Here is a 22,827-nt window from a genome sequence, read left to right as displayed (position 1 = left end):
TCAGTGAATATTTTCCAGTAGCAATTGATGGATGGGGGGAGGAAGCAATTTCCTCCCCTGAGACTTTTTCATTAGCCCATACATTTTTTATAAACATTGGTGCTGTTGTTTTAATGAATTTCCTTCAAGTCCGACCCGAACATACTTCCCATCACTAGGGACTTTTTAATGGGCCCCATGACTATTTTGAGGTTGAAGGCTATGCTAACAGTTCTGTCTACTGCACTTCTCCATCTGTCTATCTCTCTGGGGTGGGCATCTTTGATGATGGAGAGGGCCTCTATATTTCCACACTCACTCCAGGGGGCCACATTGCATAATTATTGTTGGTGTTGGGCAGCAACCTCTTATCTCCATATTCTAACTTAACCTATTTAGTAAATTAATGTCCTACTTTGTCATTCTACTATGTCACACAAAAGTAGCAAAAATAGCCCATTGGCTATTTTTGCTTCTTTTTTTTTTGGCATCCTGAAAAGTATTTTTTTTATTTAATTTCAAATAAACAAATAAACAGTCCTCCAAACAATACATTGGACATACAAAAGACAATAACATTTTAATGATAGTCATTAAACTACTAATATAGACGTAATTAATGCGTGTCGTGTTTGCAATTTGGAATTGGAACAGCTGAAATCAATCAACAGCTGAAATCGATAATATATCAGTATTCCGTTATTAACCTGCGGGCCGCATTAAGTGAAGGTGATACGGCCACCGGGCTGCCAGTTGCCCATAGTCTGTACAGTATATGTCTCTTTTTATCTTTTCTGTCTGTCTTTGCTCTCCGTCTTTCTCTCCATCCCTGTGTTCAAATTCCCTCTGTCTCTCTAATGCTCTGTGGTGTGTGGTTGCAGTCATTCTCAATCCTCTGCCCCATAAGCAAGTCTCCGAGCATACTGGGAGTTTATCTCTGCTTTGACAGCCATCCGGTTCAAATTCAGACCAAACAGACCACAGCGGCTCTGGCTGTGCCAACCTTTGAAAGGGCACAAACCCTCATAAGGAATCAGGGGAGAAATGGTCAAATGAAACCCAATTGTCATCAACTGTGAATGACTGAAGCCCCTCTGAGAGGTCTGTGAAAAATCAGCTGTCAGGAAAGCTGATGATGCTACCAACACATCGGGGAATTATCTAATGTCAGGGAGAGAAAGCAAGTGGGGAAAAAATCCAGAATAAAAGAGAAAACAAGATTAAACATTCATGTGGCCTTTTGCCTTTCATCTGAAGTTCAAGGCTTCATTGCGCTTCATTGCATTGCCTCAGATGGGTGGACGGACTACATGGCCATGTATCACACATAATAAGAATTTGACTTGATTTATTGCTTTCCATCATCACACCAAGACAGCCAAAGAAATAGAAGCACAAATCTAAAATTGGAGAAAAGAAAAGTCTGAGTTATTTGTACATCGTCTGTAAGGCCATGTCTAAAGCCTAGTCCACATCAGTAATTCACAACATGATGAAACCGTTGCAGAGAACAGTCTAAATTACCCATTTGCAGATGCCGGCACATTGTGTTGCAAGTCAGTTCGTCCAATCGCGAACAGAAAGTTGCAACGCATTTCTGATCGCAATTGTGCTCAGCGGTGAACTGTTGTGTCCAATTGCAAAGCTCAGTTTTGGGATTCTGTTGCAAGTTGCAAGTTGTTGCGTTGCGAATCATTGGTGTGGAAGCCACTTAAGTGTGTTGATACATAGGAAGGCATGGTGGAGTATTTACACGAAACAAACCAACAAGCAGAATATTGCAGATTTGACTGTAGTTTTGAATTTGTACCTAATGTTCTTATACATAATGTGGCTGCACAAGTCCCCATTTGATTTGCAGTGAGCTATAACAGACAATCCATGCTCACATAGGACAAACATGCAGAAAATAATATGAGACCCATTAAGTGAACACAGCTACCCTGGTCTGTCTTCCCCAGACCGCCAGAGACTTCGGAATCCACAGCAGACGCGTTGGACCCGGGCCAGGCCCTCCCGCAGCAGACCAACCACGTCAACCACAGAGTCAACGCCGAGACCCCGGACCCCGAGACCGCCCAGCCCGTCGTCCACGAGGTTCTCCTCGAACCCATTCACCACCCCGACGCCGAGGAGCACCCCAGCCTCCAAAAAGACACTCCCACCACCACCGCCTCCTCTGTGACGGAGCTCCCCATGATGGGCTCTCCCGCCGCGGAGACAGACCCCCGTGCTTCCCTGCCGGCCGACACCTCCGCCTCCGGCCACCACGTCCGCCAAATGGATCCCGAGCCGTCGGCGCCGTCGTCCGCGGCGGGCTCCAGGGCTCCGTCGCGCGCTCCTTCGCGCGCCGCCTCCACCCTGCCGCCCGCCGCCGCGTGCACGAGGAACGGCCTGGTGTCCACGCCCAGCCCCATCCTGGAACCCAACGGGATCGGCGCGGGGACCTACCTGAGGACCCCGCCCGGCGCCACGCTGCCCCCCGCAGACTCACACCACCAGCAGCACAGGAGGAGCACCTTGGAGGAGGTGCAGCAATGGGTGCAGGTGCAGAGAGCTGAGCACAAAGGGTATGTTGGAAGGTTTTACCGTCCTCATATAGGCACTGGTTCTCAGTCACTAGCTCTGGATCGCTAGAATATTTCGAACAATGCTCAAGGACCATCCACCCCCACCCCACCTAAGAAGGCATAGCAGTCATTTTCTCTTTCATTTTATTAATGTTTAAAATTAACCACTTGGGTGAGCGGAGTCCCTCAGGGCTCTATGCTAGTGTATTTTCAGTTTTCTGTTATTGTGGGGAAAGCTTTAAGCTGAAAATAGCCGATCGACAAGCTCACAACGCGTCGCAGTAAAGCTTTCCCCACACTACGGATGCTGGGGTTTAAGTGGCTAATGATCTTAAAGCTGGAGTTATACTTAGCTGCACGCCGGTGTCATGCACTTACAGATCTGTGTGCGACACCGCACGCAAATAAGTATATGAAGCACTTAATAGTAATTATTTTATTTTAAGCATTTTCCCCACACCGCACACATTAGTTTAATACAAATTCTCAGGTACAATATATACTGCATTTCAAATGTTTTCCTTTTGGGACCACCTGTAATTATGCCATTATGACCACTAGTGGTCCGTGGACCACTGGTTGAGAAGCGGTGCTCAGAGGGACCTTGGTTTCCCAGGCCAGGTCATCAAGGATCCCTAGTTTGTTTGCTCTCTTTCCAGAACCGCAAGTGCTGATGGTATACTGTCCTTTGAGAAATGTTATTTCTTTCATCTTACTGTAGAAAATCAGCAGTACTAGTGTCCTGGTGGTAATTAGCAATTTAATGATTTATCGCTTGACCTTGATAGACTTGCAATTTGCAAGATCAAGTAAGTACGCAGCGTGAACCTTGGTCAAGGTAAGTGGTCAAGTAAAGTAAAGTGCTGAGAAAGCAATTAAGTGCTACAACGTAATTAGTTTGCAGGCAAAGATATCACACCTAGCACCTGTCTAAATGAAATGCCATCTAAACAATGAACTTGGCCTTGTATGCAAACAGCATACATCCAATTACATAATGTACATTGCATGTAAACAAATAAACCCAGCAAACACCTCCCTCTAGTGGTTAGGAAAAGTAGCCTACAGTGGAAAAAGTACAGCACACTCACAGTGAACAAGTCATATAATAATTCATAATAATACATTGTATGTACATAATATAATGTTTGTTATATTCCAAGTGAAAAGTTTAATTTAATTAACTATTAAAGCAAGGAGCACGCTGATAACTGACTGGATTGTGTGTCATAACTGCATCATCCTCATGTACTGTAGTTCTGCGTCTCTGTACTCACAGCTTACTGTCTTTCTACACTCTCCTATCTAAATCAAACAAATATCACTAGCCAATGAGATGAAGACAATAAAGTTGAGGACAGATAGAGTGGTTCCCAAAACTTTTGCTCAAGACCCAAAAGAAAAATGTGACGTTTGCCCGGCACCCAAACTAGTGAAAATGGCAGATCTACAAGCTCACAACGCGTCGCGGTTGTGAGATCTGCCATTTTCACCATTCTTAAACTTTTTTTTATTTATTCATGGGAATTATATATATTTTTTATTATATTTCTTATTCATAAAATACAAAAAAAAAATATATATTTCTTAATTGATTAAAAGTTTGTTTTTGTTTGTTTAAACCCTTATTTAAATCTTTGGATTTTCTTTTAGTCTTTAGTCTTTCTTTTTTTTTTATGTATGAAAAAACAGTGTTTGGGAAACAGTGCCCTATACTGTACTTAAACGTCTGCTAACCACAGTTCTTTTTCCAACGAAAAGCCCTCCATCCAGAGAGAGCACCCTCCCTCGGCGGACCCCTCCCACCCAGCCCAAGTTCTCCACCAAAGAGGCCTACCAGACTCTGCCAAAGACCTCCCGCCCCAGCCCGCCCCCCGCCGCTCGCCTAGGAGAGTACAAGTACGCCCAGGACCGCCTCAGCCACTTCCGTCTGACCCCCGAGCAGCAGGCGGGGCCCGGGGGCCCGACGACCGGCGCCGCCGTCTGGCAGCTGTACGAGTGGCAGCAGAGGCACCAGTTCCGCCACGGCAGCCCCACCGCCCCGCTGTACACCCCCGCGCCGGACTACCCGTTCGGGACCCGGCCGCCCTCCGCCGTGCCTCCCTCGTCCTCCAGGAGCGGTACCGAGGGTGGAGGGCCGCACCCGCCTCGCTGCGTGTCGGTGCCCCCCTCTGCCGCGGACATCCCGCCGCCGGGACCCCCGAGTCGGGGAATTTCGCCCATGCGCAGGCCCCACACGCCTGCCGACCGGGTGACGGTCATGCCCATGGGAGAGAGGTCGGTGGTGGAGGTCCCGTTCGCCGCCTCCCCCCGCAGGACAAAGTCTCAGCTGCTCAAGGTAAGATCCTGTCCTGCTTTCTGGACAATCCACATCATTCCCTTTGATCACTTTAGACATTATTCATTATTCACAATTTAAGTAGTTAAAAAAGAACATCTTGGTTACAGTAAGGAATTGAATACACCTTCACAAGAAACAACAAGAAAACACAATCTTCTGTAACATCATATTTGGATGTTTATTGAACAAAAAGGTTTTGCACACTATGCTTAGATTTTAGCACGTTCTCTTATCAAGTGTCCTCCAATGAAACATTAGAATGAGCACAAATTCCTAAATTTGAATGATTATATTCAAACAGTCCAAAATGTGCAATGATAAAGACAATTGTATGATGGAGAAGTGCTCAGAATAGAGACATACATTTGAGACAAACATAAAAGGTAAATCCTTACATGACAGCATGAAGGAAAAGGGCCACTTTGTTTTTTTGTGTATCCAATAAGCAATAAGCAGAGGTGAGTGTGACCTACGCTGGGCATGAAGCATGAAAGATTGAGTGGTGTTCTGCTTAAAAAGACCACCTAGATTGAGCTGTTAGGATTGAGGGCATAGAGTATTGTGTTGGATTGAGGGCGTATGTGATTGGAGGGTGAATGAGCATGGGACCAGCTTGACTGCCATGCCTGTCTGACTCTGAACTACTGCCACTGAACTGCTTGATTTAACATTTTTCTGAAACACTTATGTTGCTATAAGTTCATGGAGCTCAACATGTCAAGGACCCCCAAAAGGTATATGTATTTGGCCGCGGACCCCCATCAGAAGCAAAGATTTGAGTAAAAGAATGTTTGCTTTAAAAAAAATATCTCGATTCTTCAAAAATAGCAGATCTACAAGGTCATAGCGCTACAAGCTTGTATATCTGCTATTTTTTGAATAGCCAAAGTATAAAATAATGGTTTAAGTGGTTAATTTAACGGTTTAAAGGGATAGTTCACCCCCAAAATGACTTTTTTTCTATCGATTAGTCACCCCATGGAGACTTGAATTCATGGATATTCTTTAGTTTTTGTCACATTCTTAAGCCAATAATTTGATGACCGGCAGCGGTTGTGGTAGGAGACACAAAGAGTCTCCTTTGTGTCTCCTACCGGAACCGCTGCCTACCGGCCTAACTATCCCTTTAAGTGTTAAGTATTCTAGTACAAAGTAACTAGAATACCAGAGTATTCTTGTGTGCTAAGGGAGTAGAGTCTGAAGAAGTGAGTTTTCAGAGGGGTTGAAAATGGAGAGCGAGTCAGCTTGGGAACCAGGATGGAGAAGAGTCTAGGATGCTTGTAGTGATGACCAGAGTGTTGTAGGGAAGGGATGGATAGATGTACTGATTTCCAGGGAAGGGATGGAGGGGTGGATCATGTCCTGAATATAAGGGGGTGTCATGCCCTTGATTTCCTTGTAGGTCTTTAGATCTACATCACGTTTTGTTGCGCCTTTTTTTTTGTATCAAAGCACAGTGACAGGTGTTCCTTCTACATTTTATTGTGGAGTTATAAATGAGTGCTTGTGGTTTTTTTTTATGTGTTTGTTCGATACATTTACATATAAATGTTTGCGCAAGATCTCTTAAAACAGCTTGGAAGTTATTGACACGCGAAGCCAAGAACATTATGCCGCTAAATGCCTCTGGAAATAAGATAATTCTGCTTTTATTGAACAATATGTTCAGTGCCACGCGCTACCAGTACCTAATTTATGTGAACACTTTGGAACATCTGTTTGTGTGTTTACATTGACGTGGTTGAGTATGTGTTTTATTATCTGGAGGACCATGAGTATGTATTGAAGTTTGACTTTGAATTGGGAAAGAAAGAAAAACAGAAAGAAAGAGACAGACAGAAAGAAACAGAAAAAAGAAGAAAGAAAAATACTATCGACTGAATTTAAATTAAGCTATAATAATGCGTTGTCAGCAGGCTGCAACCATCGAGAGACGGTCAATGCCTCCGACAGGCTACATCACACACACAGTCAGCGCCCCCAGCCTTCATGGCAAAACGGTAAGCCTAAGTTTTAAATGATTACAACTTTAACATTCTAATGGGAAATACTCTACGTTATTATTCAAAAGCTATTTTTTTATTTGTATTTAGAGTAGCCAATTATTTTCCCGCCCCTCTTTTCTCCCAATTTACTCATTAGACAATTAACCCTCCCCCATAATCCTTCCTTCCAACACCCCCCATTGGCTGGCACCAGCCCAGCTCGTCAGAATGGCTGGTGCAGCAGCATAAATGTCCTTCCCCACCCAGCTTCCCTCCCTGTAACATTGGCTAATTGTTCTCACATAAACACTCAGCCAAGCCGGATGCACGGCTGAGGATTCAAACCCCTTCTCTAGAGTCCGTGTGGTGGATAGGTACTGCGCTACCTAAGCTCCCTTCATTCAATGCTTTTATGATTGCATTTCAGTTTTAAAAATATATAATTCTGAAACTTATCATTCAGTATCACTATTAAATATTTAATTTAAAGCGATGTTGAACAAATGTTTGTTCATGTTCGTGTGCTTTTTGAGAGTTGTTTCGAGTTGTTTTGAGTCAAAGGAACCACTACTTGCTCACTGCACCGAAGCAACCGATAAAGATGATTGACAAAATGTTGACATGCCCAGGTAGCTATACAACATTGCATTAAGTTTTTGATCATTTTTGAAGTGTAGGTGTTACTTTTCTTTTTTCAAATGATGTGTTGGCAGTCCTGGACATAGAAAAGTAATGTGTCACTCTGTGAGTGGATGTAAAATGTAATTGCCTTCTACTTCTAAGCCTTCTTGTACGGCTTTCCTACTCTTTATCCTTGTGTTGGGTGGGAATACATGCCAACCCGTGCAATACTCTTGCATGTTGCAGTCTAGGTAGGTAGGTAGGTACTTTATTCATCCCAGAGGGGAAATGAAGGTGTTACAGCAACTCTCATAGAGACATCAATATAAACACATTAGTCTCAGGCTTATACCACATTTTCTCACACGCTGCCACTTGTATTGGCAAAATGGTGTAACGTGACACAAAGCTCATCCAATTAGTGAAGCCGAAAGGTCAGGTAAACCAATCAGGGAAGCAAGTGCCCACACCCCTCCCATAGACGGATATTTGTCCATGGACAGACAAATATAGATGTTTTTTTTTGTTTTCGTAAACCATTGGTCTGTCCAAATTGGTCGGGCGGCACCCGAGTTATGCCTGGGACAAACAGACAGATAGAGGTTTTGTGTATTCATAAATAGATTATTAGTGTTATTGCTGTATTACAAGTTATTGCGGTGTTATTTCACATTTACCCGCAGTGCTGACAGTCTAGCATGTTTTAGGTGGAGAGAAGGGCTGTAACGATCGATTATTTTCTTAGAGATTTGTTTATCGATATCTATACTTTTGTGATGTCTTCAATAACCAAGAAGTGTGTTTTATTTTTATATAGTATATTATGTAGAAACTAAACGTGTTTTTTAAATGATTAACCACTTTTTAAACTAACTTATACTTAGCAAAAATGGCAGATCTACAAGCAACATGTGAGCTTTAGATCTGATATTTTCGCTATTTTTGAAAACTGTTTCCACTATATTAAAAATGAAAAAAGTGAAAAATGTATAGAGAAAAAAAATCGAAATATTAATTTGCAAAAAAAACCCACCCATTTTATATATTTTTTTATATAACATATGATATCGGTTCGTTCAATTAACTCTTTAACTGCCAGAGTAAAATTGTAATAGTGTCACCCCAATGCCATCGAAAACTAGTGTTTTTACCTACCTTTGAAAAATCATGGAATATTTTCTGTGAACGCTGTCCGCACGGTGATCCCCTCATTAATCCGTTCCATAGTTGCGGCAAGTTGAAAATAGCATGTTTTGCCAAAAATACATACTTAAACACAGGAGCCGAGATACAGAATATTTCCCTAATATTTTAACAGGGAAGTGAATGGAGCAGCAAATCTTTGGATCGCGTTGTCTCCTCCTGGTTCTGAGTGAGTTTTTTACGTGTCTAACGCATCAATGGCACTGTGGACCAAGTACCAATTGACTTGAAAACGCGTCCATGGCAGTAAAAGAGTTAACAGTTGCACCCCTTGTGGAGAGGGTACAAAACCTTACTCATCTTGGCATTTAGTTAATGGTGTTATCCATAGTAATATGGATAACCTTTCATGAAGGAGAACAACGGTCAAATCCATAGTGGGATTTAAGTACTATAGATGTACTGAAATCCCTCAGTAGCCCTAATGACATGCATGAGGGTGAAGTGGTAGACAGTTTTCTTCTCTTTTGTTCAAGAAGTAAGACACTCAGAGACAGTGTTGTGGTTCAGATTAGCCACCTGTGCAGTACACTCCTTCTGGGACTGAATCCCAGCAGACCTTCCTACTAATGTCCAAGAAAACATTATGAAACAACATTTTGTTTTTCATGAGACTCGGCTGCCCAGACTCTCATTAAAGGATAACAAGTTGAGCAGAGAAATAGAGGGTATGTTTTTTTTTTTTACATCCTATGATGCCTCCCAGCCTGAGGAGCTCACGCTGCTCCTTATCCAGTTACGCCGCCACCAGGCCAAGATGGCCTCTGCACGCCACCACACCTTTGCCCAGCTCCAGCAATTCAACGGCCCAAAAGACCCCTACCACCACTACCACCACCACCACCTCCTTAACAACAATACCACCACCTCCTCCACCACCAATCCCTTCCTCAACCCCGGCCTCTCGACGATGTCCCACCTCGGTCTCTCGGGCCTCTCTGCTCCATTGAGACCCTGCGACACCCAGGTGGGGGACCGCATGGAACGCCCGCCTTGTTTGTCCTACCACCCACAGCTGGTAGAGGTTGCCTCTAAGTGGTCATACAGTGAATTGGTCACAATTACACATTTGTGCTGTATCTATCGGTGATGATAGATTCAGTACTGTAGATAGATAGCAGGTGGTTTCCTTGAGGAGAAAATTACAAACATTAGAAGTTGCTCTGGATCTTCAGTAGGTCCAACTCAGGCCGGTGCCTTTCGTCTTTCTTTCTTTTCTTTTTTTTTTTACTTCTCACTGAATATTTATGTATAAATGCTGTACATAAAGTACATGACATTGATTGAAAGCAGAACAAGTCACAGATATTTTAGCAGCAACCTCTACCAAAAGCTCTGGTGGTTTGGTGAAGTGAGCTGACCTTGGTCATGGATCAGCTGTGATTATTGGCCTAGCTGGCAGCCTTCAAAAACCATCAGCTTCCTCTTTCTTGACAAGCTTGGTTGGCTTCCATATTGTGGTTTTGATGACACCATCCATTATATCACTAACTTAACTTCCATACCTACATGCTGCTAAGTGCTTCTAGTCATAGCATGTGCAGTTGGGTAGTTGTCCACAGGTGTGTTAAGTAGCCTCCTTCTATCTTGGTGCCAGCCCCTAGCATGTGTAGCCTATGCCGTTCGCTAATTGGTATTCTTGAAACCATTCCATGCTTTGGCTTCTATTAGCTGCTATTTTTGGTTACATTTTTCATCAACTGGGCTTTTGATGTCAGTGTCTCACATTAAGGCCATGTTTCAAGTTTGTTTGATTTAGTGATGCAAACTGGCTTCAAAGCAGAGCTGTTTTTGTGGGCCGATTTTCATCTGCAGCTTGTTGTTAATGTGTTTAATGTACTAGGTTTGTCTGTTGCTAAAGTAAGATAACAAATAAAACATGCTCTGTCTGTCTAAAATCATACATTATTTAATTGTGTCTGCGTTTGTGAAACACTTTGTGAAAACAATTTGTGTGCCCGTGTGCGTGCGTGCCTGCGTGTGCATGTGCACATGTGTGTAGCTTAAGCGTAGGCCCCATGATTGTTTGTGAAGGCAGGTGTGTGAGTGTGGTGCATATGATTGAATGAATGCCATCTACAGTACAGTGCCTGTCGTGTTTAGATTTATAGATGACGACTTGTCAGTAATGACAAAGGGCAATTTGAACCTTGTTTTCCTCAAACCAATAATCCATATCCGTTTGTTTATTTATTTCCTCACCCCGTAGGCTGATGACACTTATGTGCAGCTGAAAAAGGACTTGGAATATCTGGACCTAAAGGTGGGACATGGAGACAGAGGGACATTGTTTGTCCTCCTGCCCCTTCTCTTCTCTCTTGCATTCTTGTATTGACTAATGGTGCTGCTCACTCAGTCTCCAACACCCACAGCCTTGATACTAACTGACAACAAGGGCTGGGTCTCTGGGCAATGTATTTTGGTTTTAGTAATGGTTCACACACAATTTAACCGAGCATGCTAAAAATATTATTTCTGAATAGTATTATATATTATTGCATTTCTTATTCACAGAAATTTGACACAGTTAAATTATCCAAATTGAAATGATTGAATGTTTCAAGCATTTTTGAATATTTTTTTGTCAAATACATAGCATACATTTTAAAATAATGTATACAACGTGGTTTTAGAATTGGTTTTACGGTTGAAAAAAGAAAAAAACTGCTTATCAGTGTCTGCCAACGATACCCAGCCAGATTGTCCTCCAATGCTAACACCCTGACAGTATTAGCAATTAGTGATTTTAATTTTTCTTCTGAGGCAGCCGTTATGTAACTAACTGCCAAAAGACTAAAGCAACCGCCATTTTGTGATGACGGCTTTTGGTGTGTGTGTGTGTGGTTTCTGACTCCCAGATCAGAGCTCTAGAGCCGCTGATCCTCGCAGTTCACAGTTTACTACTACACTGCACTGCCGGGCCCCTCAGGCCCCTAATGAACGTAAGCTATTGAGTGTGTACGGCATTCATGTGTCTGTGCCTGTGCTGTTAGCGTGTAGGTAGGGCATCTATATTATGCTCATAATTTGTGTGTGCCTCCCAGGGTTCCTTTGTGTGTGATGTAAAAGAAAAACATCCCATGAAATCCCATGCATGTTTATACAGTATGCCGGTACTGTATACGCATGTACAGTACAGTCTATATGTGTGTGAGTTTGTCTAGAGCCTACGCGCCTGGGATCAGTGTTGATTTTGACAGCAAATTTTGATTTAGTCTTAGTCATAGTCTTTTGAATACAATTCCATTTAGTTTTAGTCATATTTTAGTCATCTGAAATGTTTAGGTTTTGTCTAGTTTTAGTCGACTAAATGTCATAAGATTATGGTTGACTAAATCTACAGTTGATTTGGTCGACTAAAATGTATTTTGGCGGTGCCTTGATGGCGTCGTAATGGCTGATTTTACACTTGGTTGCATCATGTTGAAAATTGCCGATCTACAAGCTCACAACGCGTCGCAGCGCGACGCGTTGTGAGCTTGTAGATCGGCTATTTTCAGAGCGCAACACCGGAGCGCAACCAAACATAAAATGACTTGTCTTAGTTCTACTGGATCTCTTCTCCACTAGTCCCTCCTGACATTTCAGTCTAGTTTTTATCTGTTGACAAAATTGTCAATATATTTGACAATGCAGTCTTAGTTTTAGTCAGCGTAGCTTAGTTTTTATTTAGTTTTAATGTAGTTTTCGTCAGTGAAAAAAAGGTAGTCGACGAACATTTTTCGTCATAGTTTTAGTCGACGAAATCAACACTGCCTGGGATACATAGAAATGACATCCGATTGCTTGTAGCGTCGTGTCTGTGTCTTAATGTAGCCTCTGTGTGACCCTCTCCTCGTGCGATGGTGGTGGCGATGATGAAGGCGTTGACGTTGAGTAGTGGCATGGGATGGCTCGGCAGTGCATGTGCTGTGGCTGTGGCTGTGGCCCAAAAGTGTGGCTCAAAAGCCAGCTGCTTCTACCATCATCTTTTGATTCACTGTACCTCTTTAACAAAAGTCCTAACCTCTGTTATTTCAGAGTGTGTTCTAAATGTTGAAACACTGTTTCAAGTATCATTCGAATCCTAATTCCAAAACAATTCTAGTCCTTTTTATAGAGCAGCTATTTTGTACTGACACATATGAACAATTTGAACATGTTTTAAAGCAGCCAATATATATGCACAGATATAATGCCTCCTTATGTGCTATCTTATCTCTGTCTCTGATTATTGTATGAGTTGTGTTTCTTTTTCAAATACTGGGCCTTTTTAGTTGGAGTGGCCATTTTGTCCAGTGATAGTAACCCACCTCAGGACACATAGGGCTAAAAACATAAACATTTGCTTGTACTGTATATTGAAAATGTTCTCCTTTCTTCATTTTAGTATTTTTAGTATTATGCAATAAGAAAGAATTAGCATGTTAGAACCCTTTCAATTCCCCACTAAAACACTGTATGTGTTTGTTTTGGTTGTGGTTTCCTAGATACAGGGGACTTTTTTCTTTTCTTTTCTTTTTTTTGTTTTACTGTTTTATAGTTCTGAGCTGCTTTGTATCCATAGCAAGAGCTGTTTTTTGTGTGCCAATAATTCACCCCTATGTTTTATGTATAGTATGCAAGGCTCAAGGGAATGTATGAATGACCATTCGGGATGTAAATCTCTGACCTCACAATGATTGGATTTGAGTATGATTATTTAGGAAGTGATTCAATGTATCATGAAATCTACAATTTCACCATGATTTGATTGCATTCAATTTGCAGAACTATTTGAAAATATATTTTGAATTCACACATGTGACTCAACTGACTCAGTATTAGTGGAAAATAGGGAATATGAATGATACACCAAGCTTCAAGTTCTCTCACACAATTATTTTCAAGAAGTGCCAAATTTCATTACATTTAATTTGTGCCAAAATTTAATGTATTTCAACATTCCAAATTTATGCAGTTGAAACCCTACACAAAGATCCATGCATTGATGCATTTGTACACCCTAATGACCAATACATCTTTGCTTCGTATAAGTTTCTGTAGTCACTGGTCTTTGTCATTTAGTCCCCTAGTGTCCATTTTGGATGATAAATGTAATCATTTTACCTCATATGCAGCACCTTGAAATGTTTGTTTTCTAATCTCTAGGTGTTTGGAAGTCAGACCGTGAAAGATTCTGGGAAACCAGTGAAAGTGGCAGAAAGTGACGTGGATGTAAGTAGAACCATGAAACTATCTTAGAAGCTGCATTGAACGCCTCACAAACTTTCTACAAAGCTTGTTCTGTCTTTTTGATCTTCTGCCAAAAAAAAAAGAGTAATACGTTCTAGCGCTCCAGGGGTGCCTGGTGGCTAAAGCCACACACTGCTGCCTGTAACTGTTATTGTCTATGAACAACTCTAATAACGGCAGGTAGGCGTGTGCTGGAGATTGCTGATGAGCTACCCAGCAGCACTTAACGCCACTGTCCTATTTCCAGCCTCGCCGCCACTGATTATTTTTTATGTTTTTTGTACATCCGGGCATAAGATCCAGGCATGTTCTGCTCCCGGGGCAGATTCCTCTCCTCCTGCTGTCGTTGTGTGTGTAGAGCAATGGATGAGGAGAGACTAGTTGTTGAGGTGAAGAAATATCCCAGGCTATACAACCTACAATCCTGTCATTACAAAGACAAGACACTAGGCAAAACAGATATTGCCAGTTGTGCCATACTGTAGCTCTGGGTATTGGCTCCTCAGGTGAGAAATCAAGTTTAAGTAGGTGTCCACACAGGATTTAAGCTGTTAATAATGATTGTCTTTATTGTTCCCTCGGGGATATTCCTCTTCACATCTGTTCCAACAGAAAAAAAACATAACCATATAGCACAAAACAACATGGCACATAACATAACACCAAGACAATACATGCCATACAGTCCCCAAATTACACAAAAAACATCCTATCAGCGAGGCAGTTTGTTTAATGCCGCAATTGCTGAAGGGACAAAACTCCTACTAATACGAACCTTTTCCCATTTTAAAGTTCTGTATCTTCGTCCAGATATGAGTGTGAAGTGATGATGTAAGGGAGGATCAGTGTCATATGCTATTGTGAGCGCTAAACGTGTGATGCCTTTATTGTTCATATCAGAAAGTGTGGGTGTGGGAAGTCCGATGATATTGTCCAATAATATTGTTGCACATTTTGTTAGTATAGTATGATGAATTTTAGTATTTAAAAAGTAAACATGGCAAAACCTCTTATCAGTCATGTGTAATGAAAGAGATTTACTGACACAATAGGCCTACCTGCCTACTATATATTATGCAGCATATATGTAATGCTGTATAATATTTAGAAGTGGGACTTATGCACACGTCACCTTCAAAGCAACTTAAAGTGTGCTCTGATGTTTGTACAGTACATACTAAGCTGTTTCTTTACCTTACTACTTGTTGTTCTTAATCCTTTCTTTTGTTATTGTTGTTGCTACAGTATTGAGAAACCGAAGCCACAGAATTGTAATCTTGAAGAAAATAAATGTTTTAATATACCATTTCCAGGATACCGTATATATAAAATGCTCAACTGAAATACTAAGACTGGCTACCGACGCCAGGACTGCATTATGACAAACAGCATAATATGACACGCCACTGCACTGCAGCTGCACTGTGTTTTTAAAACCAGTGTGAGCCATGAGGTCCCAAGTTCGAATCTTATCTCACGTCTTTCCTCTCTCTGCCATAGGTTTCCTGTCTCTCTACACTCTCCTATCAACGAAATAAAACATTCAAATGCACAAAATAATACAAAATAAATAAATTATAACTTTAGGCAGGGAACTATACGTGCCAGCTCTGATTACTGCCTTTGGGAAGAGAAAAATCCCTATTGAGGCAAAAAGGAAAAAGTGTGGGAGGATGTTCCAAGTTGTCCTTTCATTTATTTATAAATCCTTACTTTCGATGCCCAGCCCAAATGATTCATCCACCTTCTAAAATAGCCTGTTCTTTTATTCTTCTCTTATGAATTTTATATCTTACTTCCTGTCTGAGGATTCTTGTGTCTGGCTGCAACCTGCAAGCGCAGACACCGCTTAACAATTCATGAGGATGATGTTCACAATGAATATTTGATTAGATCGAACAACAATATTCACCATGGAGGCAACAACAAGTTAAATTATTAATATGAAGGAACAGCTAATATGACTGCAAGCGTGTTTACTGTATGTACAGTACAGAGTGTGGTGGATGGAGTTAATGAGGATAAGCACTTGATTCACTTTCAGCTATTCAGCCCCGCAGTGATAAAATGAGGTCCAAATACATTTGATTGATTCTCATGGGATGATTATACCGTACAGTAACAAATAGGCTGCAGATAAATATATAAAATACGATTTACAAAGAAAAAACATTGAAGATAGTGATCCTAGCATGTGCAAAAATATCTCAGCTAGACATATTCATTTTATTCAATGTGAGCAATATATTTACATAAATGTGCACTGTAATATTTACATGATATGTGCAGCTTTATCAGGCACTGATTAACACAGTGTGGTGCCCCCAGGGTGACCTCACTTTACACCCAATAAAGTGAAATTTACAATGGCTATAAACACCCTATATTTAGGCCTACATGAACTTACAGCTAAGGTACAGTCTCACCACACTCATGACACCATAGATACTGTAGATATGGGCCTACAAAAGCTGTTTTCCGGAGAGGTACTACAAAGCCAAATCTTTGTGTGGTAGGATATTTTTTTACCACTTGAACCCTAGCATCCCTATTCTGAGCCAGAAATAGCAGATCTACAAGCTCACTATGTTGTAGAGGGAACAAAGAGCAGACCAAGAACAGAGTGAAACTTCAAGTTTATTAGTATTGAGGGTTAAATGTCTGAAAAATACACATTAACATGAATCCAACATACACTGGTGATAGTGCTGTCAAACACAGTGTTAGTGCTGTCAAACAGGTCTATGAAGCTATCTATGGAGATTTTGTACAATATGTAGTGGGGGTCCCTGCTACTTCTCTCTGTCAGCTAAGGGTTCCTTGGCCTGAAAACCCCTGCATTACATTGATGCTCAAATCTGAATGCAACTCACACCTGATATAACACATCATACTGAAGATCATTATTTCCATCATAAATGGACTGTACGGAGACTACATACAAAACAATTACAGAGTTTAGGCCTATGTCTACATTCTTTTCTTTCTCTCTCTTTCTCTCACACACACACACACACACACACACACACACGTACGCGAGCGCGCACTCTCCACGCCTTTGTGGTGCTGAAACATAATTTATACTATGTCATTTCACTCAATCCCTGAAGAAGACCTTAGGTACTCAGGTCTTCTTCAGGGATTCGGTGTGTTTACCTGGGACACATAATGGCAGTCTATCATGGGGACAAGACAGTATTAGCAGGACATAACCGAGATATCGTTGCTGTCGGGCTGTCCATTTCCCCCCCAAAAAAAATATATAAATCTGTGCTATTGAACACCCTTTACATCTTTGTGTGGGGTTTTACAAATATTGAACCAATGAAAAGTATTTAAAAGTGCTTCTGACTAAACATTGGATCCTCAAACTGTCGTTCAAACCACCTAACTCCAACTTGTGGAGTTAGGTGTTTATTCCATCATTGATTAGAATGACGAAGTCAAACCTCCTAACTCCACTTGAGCTGGATTTGGGTAAAGTGATGATAATGTAATGACAGTATTGTGTTGCTGTTTTTTTTTCACTATCTGAAAAGTTAATATTTTGGACATATCTGGTTTCTGCCCGACAGCAGAAATATGCATTGTTAATCCCAGTTGTAAATGGTGCGTCTGTCTCACCCCCTGCAGGTGAAGTTGAGTCAGTTGTGTGAGCAGGACAAGACCCTGCAGGAACTGGAAGCAAATATCAGCTCCTTAAAGGAAGACAAGGTACACAATGTTAAGCTGCAGTGATGTAAAGTAACTAAGTACATTTACTCAAGTGCTGTACTTAAGTACAATTGTGAGGTATTTTTACTTGGCGGAGACCTGTGCTCCAAAGACCACACTTTAAAAGTTTTATATATTTTTTCCCCATGAATGTCTCATACCTCTGACCCCTGTGTGACTTTCTGTCAGGATAAGCTGGAGAGTGTGCTGGACGTGTCCCACCAGCAGATGGAGCAGTACCAGGACCAGCCTGCCCACAGCCAGAAGATAGCCTACCAGCAGAGACTACTGCAGGAAGACCTGGTTGCCATCAGAGCTCAGATCTCACGCGTCTCCACGGTAGGTGATTTCTGGTATATACAGTGTGTCATGTGTGTATGTGTGTGTTGCCAGTAGCACCTACAGTAGTGCTCCATTAGTGCTCATATCTCACACCCTCTGTAGTTCTTTCTTTCTTTCTTTCTTTCTGTATTTGTAGATTTTCCCCTTTTTTCTCCCAATATGGTTGTTATGCTAATTCCCCACACACTTACGGTGTACAGGCTAGTTACTGCTGACCCCTACTGGTTTTTCTGCAGACTGGTTGATCCTAGGGATGGTATTGAAACCACATGCCTCGTCCTCCGATATCATTTTAATAGTCTGTATTTAGTTTACATTCTATGCCATGAATATGCTTCTGATGTATGAGGGATTGGCAGTTAAAAAAAACAGCATTGCAATGAGGTATATGTCAGAACATTTGATAAGACTTGTATCATCCTTTAGGAGATGTCACGGGCCTGGGAAGAGTACAGTGCTCTGGAGAGCTCTGTGGAGCAGCTCAGGAGGGCTCTGCAGGCCCAGATGAATAACAGTACCGCTTCACAGGTAAGACACACTACTCTCCAATCAACTTCTGGGATAGATTTTGAGCACAACTTTGGATAGTGTACACGGTAAAACCATCAGTGGTAATTTAACTCTTAAAGGGGAAATCCACCCATTTTCAATATTTAACTATGTCATTAATATAGCATAAAGGAGTTGTGTGGAAATAAGAAAAAAGTTCCCCCCTTTCTGTGTTGCCTTGAACTGGAGGATTGATTGTGGGTTTAACATTGCAAATTACAACATGATGACTCATCATGTTGTAATTTGCAATGTATTAGCAAACAGTATTGTGGGTTTAACATTGCAAATTACAACATGATGACTCATCATGTTGTAATTTGCAATGTTAAACCCAAAATCAATCCTCCAGTTCAAGGCAACACAGAAAGGGGGGAACTTTTTTCTTATTTCCACACAACTCCTTTATGCTATATTAATGACATAGTTAAATATTGAAAATGGGTGGATTTCCCCTTTAAGAGTTACAAATGGATAATTTAACACTGGGAATGTTTTTGACACAAATGGTAGTCATGTGTTGGGCTCCTGCATTTTTTTTTGCACAATTTGGCGAAAACGTCTCATTTAAATGTTGAATCTTAATCTTAACCTAACCCTTGTGCCTTCAATGTTATGTAGAGTTCCATGTGTTTTTCATCCTGTCTTTGTGCTCTTCTCTGCATAAGAATTTTCCTCATTGAATTTGAAATTCTAAAATATGATGTTGTGCATGCCTGCATACCACTTTTCATTGTGATCATGTAATTGACTGCTTTGTGGGCTGTTTAATGTGCGTGTGTGTGTGTGTGTGTGTGTGTGTGTGTGTGTGTGTGTGCGCATGTGCGTGCGTGCGTTCATGTCCCACCTCAGCAGGAGAAAGCCCAAATTAAGCGTGAGTTGTGGAGGATTGAGGACGTGATGGGCGGGTTGAGCGCCAGCAAAGCAAACTACAAAATCACGATCAGCTCCGTCCACAACCCAGGTAGGAAGAACGTCAATAATCCCCTCTGGGATCATCAAGGGCTGTCCACACCTAGAACAATAACTACCGTACACCCATAACTATAAATATGTTGTTTTAAAAACCCTTTAACAACTTTAAAAGCAACGACAGGGTTGTAGTGATATCGTTTTTAAAATTATTTAAAAAAACAAATGTGTACACAATATTCTGGGAGGCTAAGTACAGATCTAGACACGTGTCATATTATCCAACACATGATATGTTGCATGTTGCATGTTCATACCCTCTCTCTAAGAGAGGAAACTAGTGCCTTCAGTGTCGGACTCAGCAGTGCCTTCTCAGAGCGCCAAGCTCCAGCCCCCTCATCGCAGCTCCCAGACCCTGCCTCACAGCACCGTGCCAAAGTGGGTGAGTGTCGAGGGCTATTTTCAGCTATACTTAAAAAAATCGAAAACAATCCGCACTTTAAACTGCACAATGATAAGGTAACACTGACATGAACGGAAAACCGATGGCTTCCTGGAAGGTAGGAACATGTGTATGAAAATATTAAACTATGATATGCTTTGGGAATTTGTCGGCAGTAATGTAAAGTATACATGGCTTGTAGTCATTGGGCTAAACATGCAGTAACGCTGGTATGGCCCTTTTTAAAGGAAAAAATAACCCATAGTGATGCTGTTAGAAGTTGTCCGTCTTTGTTTAATGCATGTTTAATGCACTTAAGTAGATGTGTGGCACATACTTTTTTCATTACATCATTTAAAAGACCAAACATTGAAATTGGCAGCAAACATTTGTTGTTTTTATATGGTGGAATTCCCACTTAAGTTGGCCATGCAGATAAAACACTTAATGCTCACTGTTCTAAATGGCATTTTTTGTCATGGTTTTTGTACAGGCTGAGGAAAGCGCCCCACCCAGGCCACCTCTGCCCCGCCTCTATGACTATGAAGACACGCCCCCTGTGATCCCACCGCTCCCCAAAGAGGCGTCAGTCATTCGGCACACATCAGTACGTGGCCTCAAGAGACAGTCAGATGAGAGGAAGAGAGACAGAGAAACTGGGCAGGGTGTTGTTAATGGAGACTGTAAGGTATGCTGATATTTACGTAGGTACACTAGTGCAGTACCTCTGGTCTGCGTGTAGCAAATTATGCTATTATGATAAATTATATAGAGAGATGATGTTTAGGACAAACTCTGGGCATGTGCAAATGTACTGCTCTTGGTAAATATATAAACTGAAATGAACCTAACACAGGGTTCCCACACATTTTTAACAATGACTTCAAAGCTTTTTCATAACTTTTCCAAAGTATTTTACCCCATTTCCAGGCCTACAGCAATCATACGCCGCAATAATGAGGCTCTTACACCAGTGTGCTATCAATGCCTCAAGACTGAGGCGTCACGTGACCAAAAAAATGATATACAAGCTAACAACGTATCACAGTCAAATATTTCCAGGAATTTCAAGACCGTGGGAACCCTGCTAACCCTACTAACACTGTTGTTTACAAAAGGAACTGAGGAAAGGGACTGTAAGAGCCATTTGACTTGTTTTTTATTTGATGACATCACCGCAGGGCTTGGTCAAGGCCAAGTTGCCTAGGTATTTAACAAGGTCCCCAATCAGGCGCAGATGTTGCCAGTGGCAGAGCAGAGGCAAACCGTTTTTGACTGTGTTTGAGAGAGCTTGTGGTCTGTATCCTGTGCGTTTAAGTTTATTTATTTATGTATGAATTGTATGCTGAAGTGACAGATCAGCTACAGAGAATAAAGCCTTTATTTATGAACTCACAGACAAGTTTTGGACGTCAGTTATTTGAGCACACGTCTGAACTTCCTCGGCAACCAGTAGGACCTCAAGTATAGGACTTGGCCACTACAGGACATACCACCAATAGACACACTGTTACTTTGTTTAACAAAGTCTTTTTTCACTGGCAGGTGGAGTTGCGGTCGTACCTGAGTGAACCAGAGCTGCCTGGCTTGGGCCGCAGCAACACAGGGTCTGAAATGAACTACCAGACTCTCCCTAGCAAAGGTACGTCTACACCACTGATACATTAACCGTACATGTTATGTACCTGGACTGGCAGGTTTAGCACACCATGCTAAAACGTATTGGGACCGACGTTGTAGAAAGTGTCAAGACGCTCGCGTCAAGACACACAGCCATTGTTTTTAACGGATGTGGAAGTGGGCGTGCAAAAACGTGTCGATGCGTCTTTAAGATTTCTACTTTTGAGAATTGACGCAGAGCACAGACCACGGAAAAAAATATTTTGCGGTCTTTTGAGAACAAAGCAACATCAATAATGAACAAAATATACAATAGAATATACTGTACATAATAGTATACACCCTCAACAAAGCTTGCATCATGCAGGACAAAATAAATAATAAGAATACACAGTAATTGAACGAGCTGAGCGACCATAGTGTGCCTATGTATTAAACAGAAATGAAAGCATTTGTTAACTCAAGTTTTCTCACAAGTGCTGCTAATTACTACTGTGACTGATACTATGCACTCACTATACGTAGTACTACTACTATAGCAGTGGTTCTCAACTTTTTCATGCTGTGACCCCCCAAAATAATCATATTTGAACTGGGGACCCCCCACCCTGATAAGCTCTAAGAATTGAGGGATTACATTTTGTTTGACTCGGTTCCTCAGATAAATATTGTGAAATAGCAGATCTACAAGCTCAACGCCTCGCGTTGCGAGGTGTTGAGCTTCGGCTGAGCATCGGCTATTTTCACAAATTTTGCCTCTTTCTTATATTTGAAAATTTTGCCAATGTTTGACCAGTTTTTATAGCATAGTTTGTTGATTACTTTTGAAGTAGTAATGATGATTTTTTTTAAGGTCATAAAAGTCCTTAAATTGTCACTTCACTGTCATCTGGGACACCCCAAAAGAAAATCATGTGGGGAACCCCCTGGGGGTCCCGACCCACTGGTTGAGAACCACTGTACTAATAGTACTATCATGATTCCCACTCCACACTGTGTGTTATCTGTCCAGGTCTGTCCGGCTCCTCGTCTCGATTGAACCAGCCCAGTACCGTCTCCTCCTACGTCACCTTAAGGCGGGGGGTCCCTGGGGGGTCCATAACCAGGGTGAGTCAAATTTTTTCGATTAATTGAATAATCAAGAAGCATGTATTTTGGGCTGATTAAAAACTAATTATATATCAACAAATCAACATGAAAATAAGTATTATTATAATCAATTAAATTGATTGGTGTAATTAACTACTTAAGCCCTATTTTTTACTTTGCCGTACAATGGTGTCATGCACAAATAGCGAAAAATAAAATCAATCTGCAACCTCACAATGCAACACG

The 22,827-nt window shown here is 41.5% G+C and overlaps 1 protein-coding gene across 12 annotated transcripts in view; it reads left to right on the top strand.

Annotated features, from left to right (window-relative positions):
• The window catches only part of plekha7a (pleckstrin homology domain containing, family A member 7a), a 189,053-nt gene that overhangs the window by 154,309 nt on the left and 11,917 nt on the right, over nt 1-22,827 (top strand). For 8 of the 12 annotated variants that reach the window (XM_084058989.1, XM_084058987.1, XM_084058982.1 and 5 more), the window contains 13 exons: nt 1,941-2,549; nt 4,311-4,887; nt 6,804-6,890; nt 10,909-10,962; nt 13,830-13,895; nt 17,547-17,627; nt 17,817-17,966; nt 18,396-18,497; nt 19,371-19,482; nt 19,760-19,872; nt 20,366-20,560; nt 21,418-21,514; nt 22,505-22,599. In XM_084058989.1, the coding sequence (XP_083915115.1) occupies nt 1,941-2,549; nt 4,311-4,887; nt 6,804-6,890; nt 10,909-10,962; nt 13,830-13,895; nt 17,547-17,627; nt 17,817-17,966; nt 18,396-18,497; nt 19,371-19,482; nt 19,760-19,872; nt 20,366-20,560; nt 21,418-21,514; nt 22,505-22,599 (2,338 nt within the window). The remainder of the gene's footprint in view (nt 1-1,940; nt 2,550-4,310; nt 4,888-6,803; nt 6,891-10,908; nt 10,963-13,829; nt 13,896-17,546; nt 17,628-17,816; nt 17,967-18,395; nt 18,498-19,370; nt 19,483-19,759; nt 19,873-20,365; nt 20,561-21,417; nt 21,515-22,504; nt 22,600-22,827) is intronic. The other 4 variants (XM_084058986.1, XM_084058988.1, XM_084058991.1 and 1 more) reach the window with 4 other exon arrangements.

This window comes from Gymnoscopelus microlampas (genome assembly GCF_963454915.1).
Source record: "Gymnoscopelus microlampas genome assembly, chromosome: 6".
In the NCBI taxonomy this organism is placed as follows: domain Eukaryota; kingdom Metazoa; phylum Chordata; class Actinopteri; order Myctophiformes; family Myctophidae; genus Gymnoscopelus; species Gymnoscopelus microlampas.
The sequence above is the reverse complement of the archived record's forward strand: the minus strand, read 5'-3'. Positions and strand labels throughout refer to the sequence as shown.